The 15,561-nt window shown below is 39.8% G+C and overlaps 1 protein-coding gene across 5 annotated transcripts in view; it reads left to right on the top strand.

The window, feature by feature from the left end:
- LOC148861932 (putative serine/threonine protein kinase IRE) overlaps positions 1–15,561 on the top strand; it is a 38,719-nt gene that overhangs the window by 8,520 nt on the left and 14,638 nt on the right. For 4 of the 5 annotated variants that reach the window (XR_016113327.1, XR_016113328.1, XM_088986431.1 and 1 more), the window contains exons 7-9: positions 13,478–13,570; positions 13,656–13,796; positions 13,932–14,024. Coding sequence is in view for 3 of the 5 variants with exons in the window: in XM_088986431.1 (XP_088842557.1) it covers positions 13,478–13,570; positions 13,656–13,796; positions 13,932–14,024 (327 nt within the window). In the remaining 2 variants the exon portion in view is untranslated. The remainder of the gene's footprint in view (positions 1–13,477; positions 13,571–13,655; positions 13,797–13,931; positions 14,025–15,561) is intronic. The other variant, XM_088986432.1, reaches the window with a different exon arrangement.

Raw genomic sequence — 15,561 nt, 5'->3', positions numbered from 1 at the left:
TTGTACAAGTATAGCAGTTCACTATACAAACTTCTGTACATATGAACACCCTTAAGAACCTTCAAAAAAATTTACTGCCACACAAGAAGCCAAAATATCCTCCTTGAAAAGCAATTGGTACTCAGCCACCCTTGAGTATCATCTATAATTATGTTTATTATTGATCAAAAAAATAATAATTAGGTTTGTCACCTTTTCTACCTGGAGCTGCTTTTGATAAAAAATTCTCCTGTTTCTTTCCCTCCAAATGGATCACAGGACTGCCAAAGGAATAGCATTTCACAGAATCTGCCCCTTCTTTCTCATTCCCCCAACTTTCCAACTTTCAAGAAGGGCCTTTACAGAATTGGGCATGCAGATAGAGTACTGAATAGCCTTGAAAAAGTATGACCAGATTCTAGAAGAGAACTCACAATGGATAAACAAGTGGTTAGAAGGCTCTTCCTCAATGCCACATTAGGCACAACTGTTATATGGCAGCACCATACCTTTTCTAATCAACATATCCTTCGTTAAGCACTTCTTTCCAGCAGGCAGCAGCTACCCAAACAAAAAAACTTCACTTTTAAGGGAGCCATTCCACCCCAAACAATTTGACTAGGGAAAGAACATAGAGTCTCCATACCACTATAAAAAGATTTAACTGAAAAGAATTCAGGTTTGACCTAACCCCAGCAATGCTGATTTGGAACCAGAGGATTTAATCTTATGCTTTGCAGCCTTGACAACAGCTTTAAAATCTGAGGAATCTCCCAATCATCAGAATCTACTCTGAAGGACGGAACCCAGATGAGAGAATATCCAGAAACAACACAGCAACCATCTACAGAAGCTTCTTTATAAAAGGCCAGAAGAAATAACTCTGGAAACACATGTTTCAGTGGGATATCAGAGAACCAAATGTCATTCCAGAATTTCAACCTGGTGCCATCCCAACCTTATATTTGATTCCTTTCAAAAACTGAGGATAAGCTTTGTAAATCTCTTTCCATACCCCACACCCATAAGTAAGATTTGACTCAGCTGCATCCCAGCCATTAACCTGAAGGCCATATTTCTATGCAATGATTCATCCCCATAATTCATTGGGTTCCTTGAAGAACCTCTAGAACCATCTCTCAAGAAGGGCCAACTTAAAAGACTTCAATTTTCTAATTTCCAATCCCCCACACTTGACTTGCCCAGCTAACCAGATGATATTTATGAGAATCTTTCCATCCAACCCAAAGGAAATATCTCATAATTTTCTCCAACCTCAATGCTACCTCCGAGGGAATGGGAAAGTGAGACATAAAATAGAATTAACTTACCTCCTTTTGACAAGTATCTCACCTTGCAAGTAGCTAATCTACTGGTCATTTTCTCCACCACTAAATCCCAAATGCTTTTCGATGTGCACTTGGCTCCTAAGGGCAGACCCAAGTATTTAGAAAGTAAAGCACCAACCCTACATCCCCAAAGATCTGCCAAGGATTGCAGATTTACAACATCCCCAACAGCCACCATTTCACTTTTCGCCAGGCTGACCTTCTGCCTTACAGCTCGCTGACTTATTCACAAAGGCTATGACCCATGCTCGTCACCAATTTCTAGTTGACAAACTGATGCTCATACCTTGGCATCAATTTGAGGGGGGTATAAAGGCTGATTTATGTCACTTGGGAGCACACTTTTATGTTGTATCTTATGTACATTATTGTTTCATTATTTTCTTATAAAGTCACAACTGTTCTTTACAGTTGTCCTTTCCATATTTGTGTTATTTTATTCTTTATTGTAAGAGGAGGATACAGCTGTTCTTTCCATATTTGTGTACATTACTCTTGTATATAAGAAAATCCTTCTGGGTGTGTAGATCATCGGACACACCCTTTCATATTCTCTGTGCAGTTTGGACTGTCTCTGTCAAAAGCATTCATTGTGTGAATGGATATCTCCTTCCTAAGCTTCATGTGTCTTAGTCTGATGTAAAGCTTCTTTCTCCATTCTCTTCTTGACCTCTTCGATTGACCACCCAGCTAACCTTTGAGTAATTGTTTCCTTTCTCACAACTATTGCTTCCAAAAAATCCTCGGGAATTACTTGTTTCTCTGCTTTAATCTCTAGCCATAGAGTAACCACATATAGATAATCTCCATCCACTATATTCACCATAGGTAGTGAAAAACCTATCCAATTTATCTTTATACGTAAGACATTTAATGGATCATAAGAAGTCATCAGACTCATCTACCTCAAAGAAACCTCCATAGACATCACCTATCTTCTACATGATTTGAGAACTCCACAAATGCAAGGGAAGGCCATAAACTCTAACCCATGTGTAACCAGGAACGCCCTTTTCTTGTCTAGGTTTCCAAACCCTTTAACGTTTCTAGCTCCAATGTTCAAGACCTTGGCTACCTCCATTAGCAAAGCAAGAATGAACAACCACCACTTGCCATTCATTTTCCTAACACCCACTCCATCACAAAACCACCACGTCTCATTTTCCCATTGACTAATTTGATCTCCATCTAGGTCATCCTTCTCAAAGCAACACATCACATCTCTTCTCCCCAAAACTCTTTCCTTCTCTTCTTCCAAAACAAGTGGCATGTATTTGCCTTAACTTCAGAAGAGCCCCCTAAAGGCCACCACCCCCATTTTTTATGACTTCCTCTAGTATCCTTTTTGGGAAAGCCCCTCTGATTTCTTTTAGTGCCCTTTTCTCCACCTAACCCTATCCTGCCTCCTTGGTTCTTCTTGAAAATACCTCTCCTCCCTCCAAACCATCATGTGTTCTTCCTCCATTGCTGAAGTCTTCGACCACCAACCCCCTTCTGGAACTAGACTACCCTAGACCCATTTGATATTATCAAACAATGATTATGAGTTTGACCAAACATTGTTGGTCGGTTGAGGCTAGAGCGTCACCGTTCAAACACCGACCAATGTTTGCATCCTTCATTCAAACACTGGTCTTGATAAATCACCAATCACTACCATATTAGCATTCCCTTTCTTGTTTCTAAGCCAACTAGGTATAAAGTGTAGGTAGTGCTTCCATTAGGTATCTCTAGTATGCTTAGGCTTTGTTGAGCAGGAGAAGAAGAAAGGAAAGAAGAAGAAGAAGAAAGAAGAGGCTACTGAGTTAAGGCCTCAAAAGAACTGCTTCAGTCGAGTGAAGCATTTGTATTTATACTATACTGGCCATATAACACAATAGGTCTACAAAATTACAAAAATACCCCTACGGGCACTAAACCTGTATACAATACATATAATACACCTGTCAACACTCCCCCTCAAGTTGGGGCATAGATATCAATCATGCCCAACTTGTCACAGAGACGTTGGTGTCTGGAATGGTTTAGCCCTTTTGTAAAGATGTCTTCTAGTTGGTCTTTAGAGCTGATGTATGGAGTGCATACTTCGCCTGTGAAGATTTTCTCAAAGTGCTTGTCAACCTCAATGTGCTTTGTTCTATCATGTAGTACCGGGTTGGCAGCGATACTTATAGCTACCTTGTTGTTATAGAGTAGAGTCATGGGTTTGTCAATTAGAAAACCCAACTTCCCAATAGATTCTTTACCCACATACCTTCAGCTACTTCGTGTGCCATTGCACGGTACTTAGCTTCAGCACTGGATCTAGCAACCACGGTTTGCTTCTTACTCCTCCAAGTAACAAGGTTCCCTCCTACAAAGGTGCAGTAGCCACTAGTAGACCTTCTGTCACTTTGAGATCTCGCCCAATCCGCATCTGTGTAAATTTCAACTCTCAAATGTCCATGTTTCTGGAATAATAAGCCAGCACCCGGGAACTTCTTAAGATACCGCAGTATTCTCTCTATTGCTTCAAGATGAGTGGACCTAGGTGCATGCATGAACTGGCTGAGGACACCAACAACATATGCTATGTCTGGATGAGTCATAGAGAGGTACAACAATCCCCCTACAAGCCTCTGAAATTGCTTCACATCCTTAAGAGATTCACCTTGGCTGTCACTTAACTTATGGTTGGGGTCAATGGGAGAGTCAGCTGGTTTAACCCCAATCTTTCCAGTGTCCTTAAGCAAATCTAGGACATATTTCCTTTGAGAGATGAAGATACCCTTTTTCGATCGGGCAACCTCAATTCCAAGGAAGTATTTGGCGGGTCCTAGATCTTTCACTTCGAACTGAGTGGCAAGGAAGCCCTTCAAACTTTGAATTTCATCCTTCCAGTCACCAGTAACAATTATGTCATCCACATATACTATTAGGGCAGCCATTTTACCTTCTACTCTTTTTACAAACAACGTGTGATCTGATTGGCATTGCTTGTATCCCCTCTGCTGAACTGCAGTATGAAATCTGCTGAACCAAGCTCTTGGCAATTGCTTCAGCCCGTATAATGACTTCTTTAACTTGCACACTTTTTGTTCACTTCCTTGAGCCAAAAAACCAGGGGGTTGAACCATATAAACTTCCTCTTCAAGGTCACCATTCAAGAAGGCATTCTTGATGTCGAGCTAATATAGATCCCAATTCAGATTGGCAGCGAGAGAGAAAAGGACTCTAATAGAGTTCATTTTAGCAACAGGGGCAAAGGTTTCTGCATAATCAATTCCATATACTTGAGTAAAACCCTTTGCCACTAAACGAGCTTTATACCTCTCCACGGTTCTGTCAGCTCCATGCTTAACAGTGAACACCCATTTACATCCAACTGGATCCTTTCCCTTAGGGAGATCAACAAGTTCCCACGTGCCATTCTTATGAAGGGTATCAATTTCTTCCTTCATGGCCTTTGTCCATTCTGGTACTGAGAGAGCTTCTACCACATTCTTGGGAATAGGGATACTGTCAATGGAGGTAAGAAAAGCACGAAATGAAGGTGAGATGTTCTCATAGGAAACAAAGTTGGAAATGGGGTGTTTAGTGGTGCACAACCTAACACCTTTCCTATGGGCAATGGGAAGGTCAATATCATTAGCAACAGGGAGGTTGGGAGTCAAGTTACCTGAGTGAATATGATCTTCCCCCAAGGAATTTGATGGCACTTGAGATACGGCTTCTGGATTCTCCACAGCTCTTGAAACTGGTTGGCCTTTACGGCGACGAGAAAAAACACAGAAAGGTGGAGGATCAGAATGAGAAGGGGGAGAAGGAGAAGTAGTAGGAAGAGGAGGAAGTTGAACTAGTTTCTCCTCATGCCTACACTCCCCCTGAGGAGAAACAGGAAAGAAGGGCTCATCTTCAAAGAAGGTAAAACCCATGGAGACAGAGAATTTTTGAGAAACTGGATCAAAGCAATGATACCCTTTCTGAGAGAATGAGTAGCCAAGAAATATGCACGGGATAGCACGAGAGTCCAATTTCCCCCGTGTGGGAGATAGGTTTTGGACAAAGCACCGACAACCAAAAACACGAGGAGGAATAGAAAGAAGAGGGGCCTTAGGAAAGAGAAGCTGATGTGGGGCTTTGTACTCTAACCAATGAGAGGACATTCGGTTAATGAGGTAAGTAGAACAAAGGACGGCCTCAAGCCAAAATCGTTTGGGAGCATTCATGTGGAGTAGTAAACTCTGTGCCACTTCAAGAAGGTGTCAGTTCTTCCGTTTAGCCACACCATTTTGTTGAGGCATGCGGTCACAAGAGCTCTGGTGAAGTGAGCCATGTGAAGCAAAGAACTCCATGAGGTCATTATGAAAAAACTCTTTTGCATTGTCTGATTGAAATATTTGAATTTCGGTCTGAAATTGGGTGAAGACCATCCACCGAAAATCTTGGATAATTTTTGGTACATCCTCACGGATTCACATTGGATATACCCAAGTGTATCTGGAATAATCGTCAATGAAGGTAATGAAGTACTTGTAGCCACTCTCAGAAGGTAAAGTAACAGGGCCCCAAACATTAGAATGCACAATGTGAAAAAGAAACTCAGATTTACTATTTCTTTAAGGAAATTGAGTTCTACAATGCTTGCTTAACTAACACGTTTGACAAGAAAAATTAGAAACAGACACTGACTTACACAGTTCTGGGAAAACAACTTTCAAGGACTCAAAAGACAAATGACCCAGACAACAATGCCACAAATACATTTTACTCTTTCTGAACTGACTCATAGACTCTGTAACATGAAGGCCACCTGTATTCTCCAACATATAGAGTCCATCAACCATACGCCCCCTACCAATCGTCCTCCCCGAGGCCAGATCCTGAATCACACAATAGGAAGGGAAAAAAGTCACAGAACAGTTTAAGGAATTTGTAACACTACTGACTGAAAACAAATTCATAGGGAATTTTGGAACATGAAGAACATTAGAAAGAGTAAGGCCGAGGGGAAGAGAGAGAGTTCCTTGACCAGCTATGGAAGTGTATGATCCATCAGCTAGTTTCACTTTATCTCTTCCGGAAAGAGGATGATAAGTTTGAAAGTAAGAGACATACCAGTCATGTGTTTTGACGCTCCATAATCAATGATCCATGGAGAGTCAAGGTCGTGAGAAGCAACATGGAAAGTTGTGGCAGGATTACCTGATGTGGATGCAAAAGAGGTGGTGGGAGGAGCATCCAATTAGCGAATAGCTCTACCGTAAAGCTCTAAATGGTCACGAAAGGAGTTTACAATATCCTCCCTTGGGTCAGATCCAGAGTAGCTATGTTGGCCATGTGGTGTTTGAGTCACAGTAGAAGTGGAGGGCTGATTCTCCTGAGTAACCATGTTGGCCATGCGGTGTTTCTTGGTACCTTGTTGCCCGGGTCTTCTAATTACATCTGAGCCTTGCTTCTTAGGTAAATCCTAAGCCCACTTTGATTTCCCATGGAGATCCCAACAAGTATCTTTGGTGTGTCGGGGCTTCTGACAATTAGTGCACCACAATTTTTCCTTATCTTCTACTTTCTTCTGGAGATCCCCTCTCTTGGAAAAAGGTCCATTGCATCCCCTTCGGTGTTGTTCATCAAGTTCCTCCTGCTCTCTTCAGATTGGATAAGAGCATAGACCTCCTGAATTGAAGGAAGATCCTTAGAACTTAGAATTTGTACCCTGATGGATTCATAGATAGGATTGAGACCATGTAAAAAAGCAAACACTCTTTGCTGTGCGACAAGTTTCTTATACAATTTTGCATCTTCATCACACTTCCAATCAATATTCTAGTAATGGTCCAACTCCTTCCAAACAGTGGACAAATCAGTGTAATAAACTAATAAACTCCTCCCCCCCTATTTACAAGTAGATGAGGCTGCTTGCAGTTGATAAATCTTGGCATAGTGTCGAAGTTCAGAATATGTGGATTTTGCCTGTTCCCAAATCTCATTTGCAGTTTCAGCCCACATGAAGTTCTTCCTTATTTGTAGTTGCATGGAGATCAAAAGCCATGACATAACCATACTGTTCTCCTGATCCCATCTATCATGTTCTGCATTTCCAGAAGGTGGTTCTTTGATTCTTCCATTTATGTAGCATATTTTTCCCCTTGCAGTTATGTATAGCTTGATCCCCCTTGACCATTCTAGGTAGTTTAACCCATCAAGAGGAACCACAGCCATAGGGAAGGATAGGTCACTACTCCCACTCATTCCATTCAGCATTGTAGAGATTTTGGATGTAGCTGAATCTTCACTATTCATACTTCTAGGTTCAGAACACTGCCTTACAGAGCTGCTACAGTCCACAACTAGGCATTTGCAAATTTTCGGTTTCATAGAGAACCAAGCACAAACACTGCAGCAGCAGTACTAGGTTGTATGACCTACACTGTGTAGGAGTCCACAGAACAATATACGAGCTACACTTGCAGTGTAACCAGGTCTGAATGACCTACAGTTTTACAACTTTAATGCAGCTTCTCAGCTGAAAAAAAAAAAAAAAACACTCAGTAGGAACAGCAATACGAGTGGTGGTTCACCACACCTAATCGGTTGATATCCACTTTCCAGGGCAACCGAACAGTCACTTAGGGTTTAGGGATCATCAACAGTCTCTTAGAGAGTTGAATAGAGCAACACACAATCGGAGGAAGGGGGACAGTCCCTACTCAGATTTTAGGACATTAACAGTCCATCGAAGGAGGCAAGAAGAGAAGCACAAACAGAAAAAAAAAAAAAAAAAATCAGTTCAGTACCTAGGTCACCCGAACTGTGAACAGGCAGTACAGTCATGGACTCAAACTTCTCTTCAGGTCAGAACCCTCCTTCGTACATCTGGGATGGTTTTCTACAGGCTTCTTAACCGAGCAACTCCAGTTACCAGCACCTTGGGCTAAAGGATGAAGGATGAAGAAGAAAAAACTTGTAGCAGAACCTTTTTCTGTGCTAGGAAGTTGAACAGTCAGCTGTCTTGTTGCAGAACCCTACTCGGCAGTGGAGACTAATCGCAGCACAAGAGAAAACTTCCTCTTCCTTGTCTTCTAGCATCAGGACTATAGCTTCTACGCAGCAATGGAGAGAGACCTCAGCTGGTTGTTTTCCAGGCTTGGACGGTCCTGCTCTGATACCATGTTGAGCAGGAGAAGAAGAAAGGAAAGAAGGAAGAAGAAGAAGAAGAAGAAGAAGAAGAAGAAGAAGAAAGAAGAGGCTACTGAGTTAAGGCCTCAAAAGAACTGCTTCAGTTGAGTGAAGCATTTGTGTTTATACTATACTGGTTGTACAACACAATAGGTCTACAAATTTACAAAAATACCCCTACAGGCACTAAACCTACGTATAGTACATATAATACACCTGTCAATAGGCTTCTTATAGTAGTCACAGATCAAGTCCTTCTTGTCCTCATTCTTAGGCTCACTGCCTCCCTTATCCCCACTCGACTAAGGTTTCATTGTGCTGGCCATAGCTGATTGCTCAAGGTTTAGGTTTCTCATCATCACATTCCTCATACTTTTCTCCCCAAACACAAAGGAATATGCTTAAGAGAGAGAGAGACACTATCCTGGGAGAGAACATGTTCATGCAATGTCATACTCTGGATTGAGTCCTGCTAGAAACTCAAACACTCTATTCTTCTCTACCAGCTTCTGATAAGTGGTTGCATCTTTGCAACTCTCCCAAACCACAGTCTCCAAATGATCTATCTCCTCCCATAAAGTTTTGAGAGCTGAAAAATAATCTACAACAGACTCTCCCTACCTAATAGCAATCACTTGCTTCCTCAACTGGTCGGCCCTAGCAACATTCTCACTCTATGAATAAGTTTCTGCAACTCCATTCCAGATCTCCTTAGTTGTGTTAGCCCTTTGAAAGTTCTTACTTATATAGGGTAACATAGAATTGCACAACCAAGTCATCACCATGTAATTCTCCTGCACTCACTAGGGGGAGTTAGTCTCGGACTTCTTCTCTTCACTAGTGAGGTACCACAACTTTCCACGAGCTCCAATGGGCATCTTTGCTGATTGAGGCCACTCCAAGTAGTTTCTACTATCCAACTTAACTGTAGTGATAGTCCCTGCCCCAAAAGGGTCACTAGCACCTCCTCCACCTAGTCCCATTTCACCTGTGGATATGTACTCAACTCCATTTCCCTCCATAATTCCCAGAACAATTTAGGAAATCAACTATAGATGAGAAAAAAAGGGATTTATCCTCTTTAGAGGCCTCAACCACCCCTTTGGTACCCAAAAAGCTCCCCCTACAAACATTCCCTTCTTCGTGGAAGTAGGTAGAAGGAAGAGAAAAGGTTGCTGCTCCCTCCAGAAACCTCAGGAAAACTTGGAACTTGAACCACCCTCTTCAAAAAACACAAAGAAACCCAAAAAAAAAACCCTAAGCGCCCCTTCTTAGGTCAAAAATGAAGAGCCCTATTGTAATCAGGATTCTTTCCCTTTCTCCAATTCTTCCTAATTTTGGTGATCAACCCTAGATCTGCTACATGGGGTTGTAGATCCACCAAAAAATCCAAAAACCGGGCACTTTTGAAGTCCTCAATCAACTCTTTAACTCATCATGCAGTCAGCTTATCTAGGGCTGCATGATGGAAAAACTCAAAAGTTCCCTAAAGATGCTCTAATACCAAGTAGAAAGTAGAAAACTGCAATCTGATTTGATACATGTGATCAAAAAGAAAGAGAAAAGAAGTTTTTTAGAGAAGAGGAGAGAAAATGGAAAGAACGGTGTTTATCAAAAAAAAAAGGAAAGAATGGGAGAAAGCGAAAAAACTGATCTGGACACCCCTTTCATTATCTTATATACTCATAAATGAATCTAATTACAATGACAGATATATCCTTAGTAAGTCGGCTACTGCTAATTAACATAAAAAACAATCTTAACAAAACATAAATTAATGGGCCTTCAGCCCAATGACTCTAACTAAACTTTATAAACAAAAGACACAAGTATTATCAGCCAAATCTCAACATATTGCTTTGGAAAAAGAATTACATTACAAAGTCATACTATCTTGCACACCCTTTTAGATTCTTAGCCTTGTCTAACCTTCACCTTACAATTTCTTACATTGGTATTGTGCCCTAATACAAGTTATTACAATGTACCCCAGATTTTACCAAACCATCCTCTAGGTGGTTAGCTGGCCTTAGTGTCCAGATAAATTGAACTCCAATTTCTGAAGATAATTTAGATAATTCCGTTGGCATGTTTCTATACTAACACCATCCCAGTACATTGTTCTTGACCTATTTGTACAACCTTTGAATCTCCTTTAACCTGCAAAACTTGTAATTGAGTGACTTAACCAGCCTAAGATTGCAGCACAGCCCATAATTCTGCTCTAATAGAGTCTCCATTCCCTACTGGTCCTGAGTAAATTGCTTGAATGTTGTCCTTCCCAATTCTTGAAACTACCCATACACTAGATGGACCGGGGTTTCTTATGCTGAACCCATCAAAATTCAGCCTTAGCCTATCAATATTGGATATGTAAGAGTTCATATTCTCAAATCTTGTTAATGAAACCTTCCACAGGTGCAGCCAAGGTTTGAAATTTTGCAACATATTGGTCCATATTGGCCTATACGTTGCATTTTGTTGAGGGCCCAATAAGTGGAACATACAGAATCTGTATGTTTCATTTATTTTCGTTATTATCGGTTTGATGGGGCCTGTATTGGACAGTTTTGGGTCTATATCATCCAATACAAGCCTGATATGGTCCAATGCGTTGTATGTATTGGCTAATACAATTTGAATTTAATATGCTCTCCTCTCTTATTTAATTTTGGCAACTTTTAAATATCAAATTTAATTTCCTTCTTTCTCTCTCAATTTTAATAACTTTTCAAATTCAAATTTAATTTCTATCGCTCTCAATTAAGTACCACATTTAATGACACACCATTAAAGGCAAATTAAATACTATATTTAAGGCAATGTTCAAATTCAAATTTGAATTTGGCATGCCACTAAACTTACCTCTTAAAAATCACAAGTAGGGGACAAAGGGATTTGAACCCTAGTCATTAGTTTGTGTAGAGATAATGAGCCAAATGTGTTAGGCAGTATATGCCCTTAGCTCTAATCAGACAGATGCTGATTGGGTGGTTGAATCCAATGATCATTCAGGTGTAAATGTTGCGCCCGAACTGGACCAATGCTGATTGGGTCAGGGGTTCACTACCCTGTGCAGTGAATTCAGCCTAGCCTCTTTCAAGGGTAGGGCCGAACCCATATGGGCTTGTGTAAGATCACTGTGGGTTCCACACCATACAATATCAGGCCCAAAGTGGCCATGCAACACTTGGGGATGTGAGCCTTTAAGTAAAATGGGCCTAAAGGCCCATTACTAATATGATTAGTTAAGCTGTCACATGTTGTCATGTGAGTTGGGTCAAAACTGGGCATGGTTCTAGGTATGGAGTACCTATCCTCTTAAGAGGATAATGCATATCTCTTAAAAGAGTCCAGATCCAAATCAAATTTGGATAATCTCCTAATTAAATTAGGAGAGTGCTCCATATAAGGGGGTTAAGAGGAAGAGGGCAAAGAGAACTTGTTTTCTTCACTCTCTTGATCAGTTTTTCTTCTAGTTTTTGCAAGAAAAACGTTGAAGAATATCAAGCTCACTCATCCCACAAGATCCAAGCCAATTGGATAGCAAATTTATTGAAATCAAAGTTGCTGAATCGGTTTCTACTGTACACTGCGCCATTTTCAGTTGGAGGACGATTTTGGGACTGATATTGGGTGCAAACTACCACCTCGGGAGCTGCTATTTGTGGTCTCCATATCAAGTATAATCTCCCTTCTCTTTGGTTTCAAATCTGGTCCGGTTCAATGCAAGAACAATCCTGAATTTTCAGATTTCAATTTACCGGGAAATTGGTTCCCGAGAAGGTTAGAAAAATTTTGAAATTTCGGCCAGCCACCTTGCATAATTCGGCCATCCATTTGATGGATTCTAACCCTATTCCAACAGAATGAACCTTAGTTTCTTTGCTTTTCTTTATGTTTATGACTTGTGTTACTAGGTATTGACCTTGGTTATGGGCCTGTTTTCTCTTTTTTATTGTTGTCTTTAGTAATGGACACCCTACTAAGGGTGCTCATGTAATTGTCCTTATTTTTTAGAACAAAAGAATAAAAGAGATCATTGGGGACTGAAGAGAAGTTTTGAACTACTCTCTCTTCTTCTTCCTTTTCTTCTATCTTCTTCCTCCATCACTTCTCTCTCTTCAACCTCATTCTTTTCTCCTATTTCTTTTTCTTTTAAATCAGATTATTGCAGATGTGATATACAATTGTTTGTAATAACCACAAGTCCACCACTTTGCCATACCCAAAGTGCTTGACATATTAATATGTATTTTAATTCTTAACTAAACTCTTTTTTTAGTGGATGACTGTCAATAAAAGCTAAAATTCTTTGTTAAAATTTATATACTAATAAATATTAATACAAATTATATTATTTTTTAAAAACTAGGTATACACATACATTCTAGTTCTTCCATCATTTTTCAGTGGTTCCCAATTATGTCTCAATATTTCACACTTTGTATAAATCATTGAAGCATGGTTTTTTATGTTTAAATAACTTATTTATAGTCATATAAAACTCATATTTATTGCTATTATATAGTTTTTTAGGATTTATATGAGTTTATCAGCACATTCATGTGTATCTTGATTTTTTGTCTATATCCATGCATATCCAAAACAAATCTCAATACATCTCTTAAAATTACCTCTCCGATAAACATTGCATTTCCATTACTTTGAACCTTGGGCGCAGCTATTATGGATCATTTAATTCTTAATATATGTATTTATCAATTTCTTCTACATTATTCTGTTGATTGTCTTCTTTGCAAGGAAGTGTGTGCATTTCTTTTACTAAAGTTAAAAGTAACATTGTGCATGAACATTTTTGGAAATGATAGTTGTTCATGGACAGCTAATTTTTGTCACCACACTTCTTGCTAAATATCAACTTCTTGAACTACTACTTAAGAGAAAATTAAGGAGCCATTAGCTACATCTCATCGAGATATAAAATGTTTGTTGTTTCATCATTAAGTTATTGATGAAAGTTTCTACAGGTTCTAAAAAAGGCTGATATGATTCGCAAAAATGCAGTTGAGAGCATTCTGGCTGAGCGTAACATCCTAATAACTGTTCGCAATCCTTTTGTGGTAAGCAGGTCTAAAAATTTTAGCATATAGGAAAGAGTGAAAAATTACCTTTTTAACCTGTGTTTTCTTATTCAATGATGAACAGGTCCGATTTTTCTACTCCTTCACATGCAGAGAAAATCTCTATCTGGTCATGGAGTACTTAAATGGAGGAGATCTTTACTCTTTGCTGAGAAATTTAGGCTGTTTGGATGAAGATATGGCCCGTATATATATAGCAGAAGTTGTAAGAGCACGCTATCTCACTTGCTCTGCTCCAGAATCCAGATATGCAATTACATATCTCTATTTCAGCACAGTTTTACATAGGAAAATATTCAATTCTGAAAGTTTCATTATTTCTCTGGTTTAACTATTTCAGGTTCTTGCATTGGAATATTTACATTCCTTGAATATCATTCATAGAGACCTGAAGCCAGACAACTTATTGATTGCTCATGATGGTCATATCAAGGTCACTACCTTGCTGATTTAGTTCCTTATTGTTTACATACTCTAATCAATTCCCTGTGGTTGGATGAGTGTAATTCTGGCTAAACATTACAACTAATACACTCACTGACAATTCATCTTATTCTCACTTTTAATGGTGTTTTATTTAATTTTACTTGTGCCGTTTGGTGCCTAATGAATGTTGAATGTCCAACAAAGAAATTTGGAATTTGAAAATAATTCAGAGGCTGGATGTAAAATTTGTTGCAACAGTTATTTTAGTATAAAATGGTTATTCCTCAAGGTTTTTCTACCTATATATCTCAAACATTCTCTTGGACAACGGCCAACTCAGGCTCCACTTCGCTGAATAAGTGTGTGTGTGTGTGTGTGAGAGAGAGAGAGAGAGAGAGAAAGAGAGAGAGGGAGGGAAGGAGGGGGGAGGAGTGGAAACTAATGACTATTCTTGTCTTACTTTTTTTTTTTGATAAAAGTTGAAAAACAGTTCTAGAAGTAGAGACTGTGTTTGAAACAAAGAAAACTAGCAAGAGAGGATTAGAGAAGAAGAGAGAGCTGCGGCAAGAAGGGTTAGAGGATGAGGAGTTCAAACTTAACCTCCCTCTAACTCTCTAATACACTTTTATTAAGTTAATCTTTTAGTAATTACAAGAGAGGTCCTTAGCTGGACAAGAAATTACAAAAGATGAACATAAAAGAGTATGGGCCCAGAATAAGGCCCATTACAGAGAAGAACATAAAGATAATATACAGTAACAGCCTATGGGCCATTCGGCCCATCTTCTCTACACTCCCTCTCAAACTGAGCATAGATGTCAATCATGCCCATCTTGCCAGTGTCATGATGAAGTCTTGCCTTGGAGATGCCTTTGGTGAGAAAGTCTGCCAATTGTCCTTCAGAGGTAACGAATGTAAGGCACACTTCTCCGGAGGAGACTCTTTCTCGAATAAAATGTCTATCAACTTCAATTTGTTTGGTTCGATCATGTTGTACCGGGTTGTGAGCAATGTTGATGGCAGCCTGATTATCACAGTACAACATCATGGGTCTGTCATGATCAATCTCAAGTTCTTCCATTAAGTACCTTAGCCACAAAAATTCCGAGACCTCATGTGCCATGGCTCTATACTCTGCTTCTGTAGAAGATCTGGCCACAACAGATTGCTTCTTACTCCTCCAAGAGACAACATTACCAGCCACCAGACTGCAATATCCTGAAGTAGATCTTCTGTCATCCATATTTCCAGCCCAATCAGCATCAGTATAGGCTTCAAGTTTCAAGTGGTCATGCTTGGTAAATAGGATTCCTTTCCCTAGAGAGCATTTCAGATAGCACAAAATCCGTTCTGCTGCTGCCATATGACTATCTCTAGGAGCATGCATGAATTGGCTAATGCAACTGACAGCATACGCAATATCTGGTCTAGTCATGCACAAGTACAGAAGCTTCCCAAGAAGTCTTTGAAAAACCCCTTTGTCTTCCAACAGAGTTCCATATGTAGCCGAAAGTTTCTGACTCATATCAATGGGAGTTGCAGCT

Source organism: Nelumbo lutea, chromosome 4 (genome assembly GCF_056320005.1).
Source record: "Nelumbo lutea isolate HS-2025 chromosome 4, American lotus-T2T, whole genome shotgun sequence".
Lineage (NCBI taxonomy): Eukaryota > Viridiplantae > Streptophyta > Magnoliopsida > Proteales > Nelumbonaceae > Nelumbo > Nelumbo lutea.
Note: the sequence above shows the minus strand (reverse complement) of the source record. Positions and strands in the feature narration are given on the sequence as shown.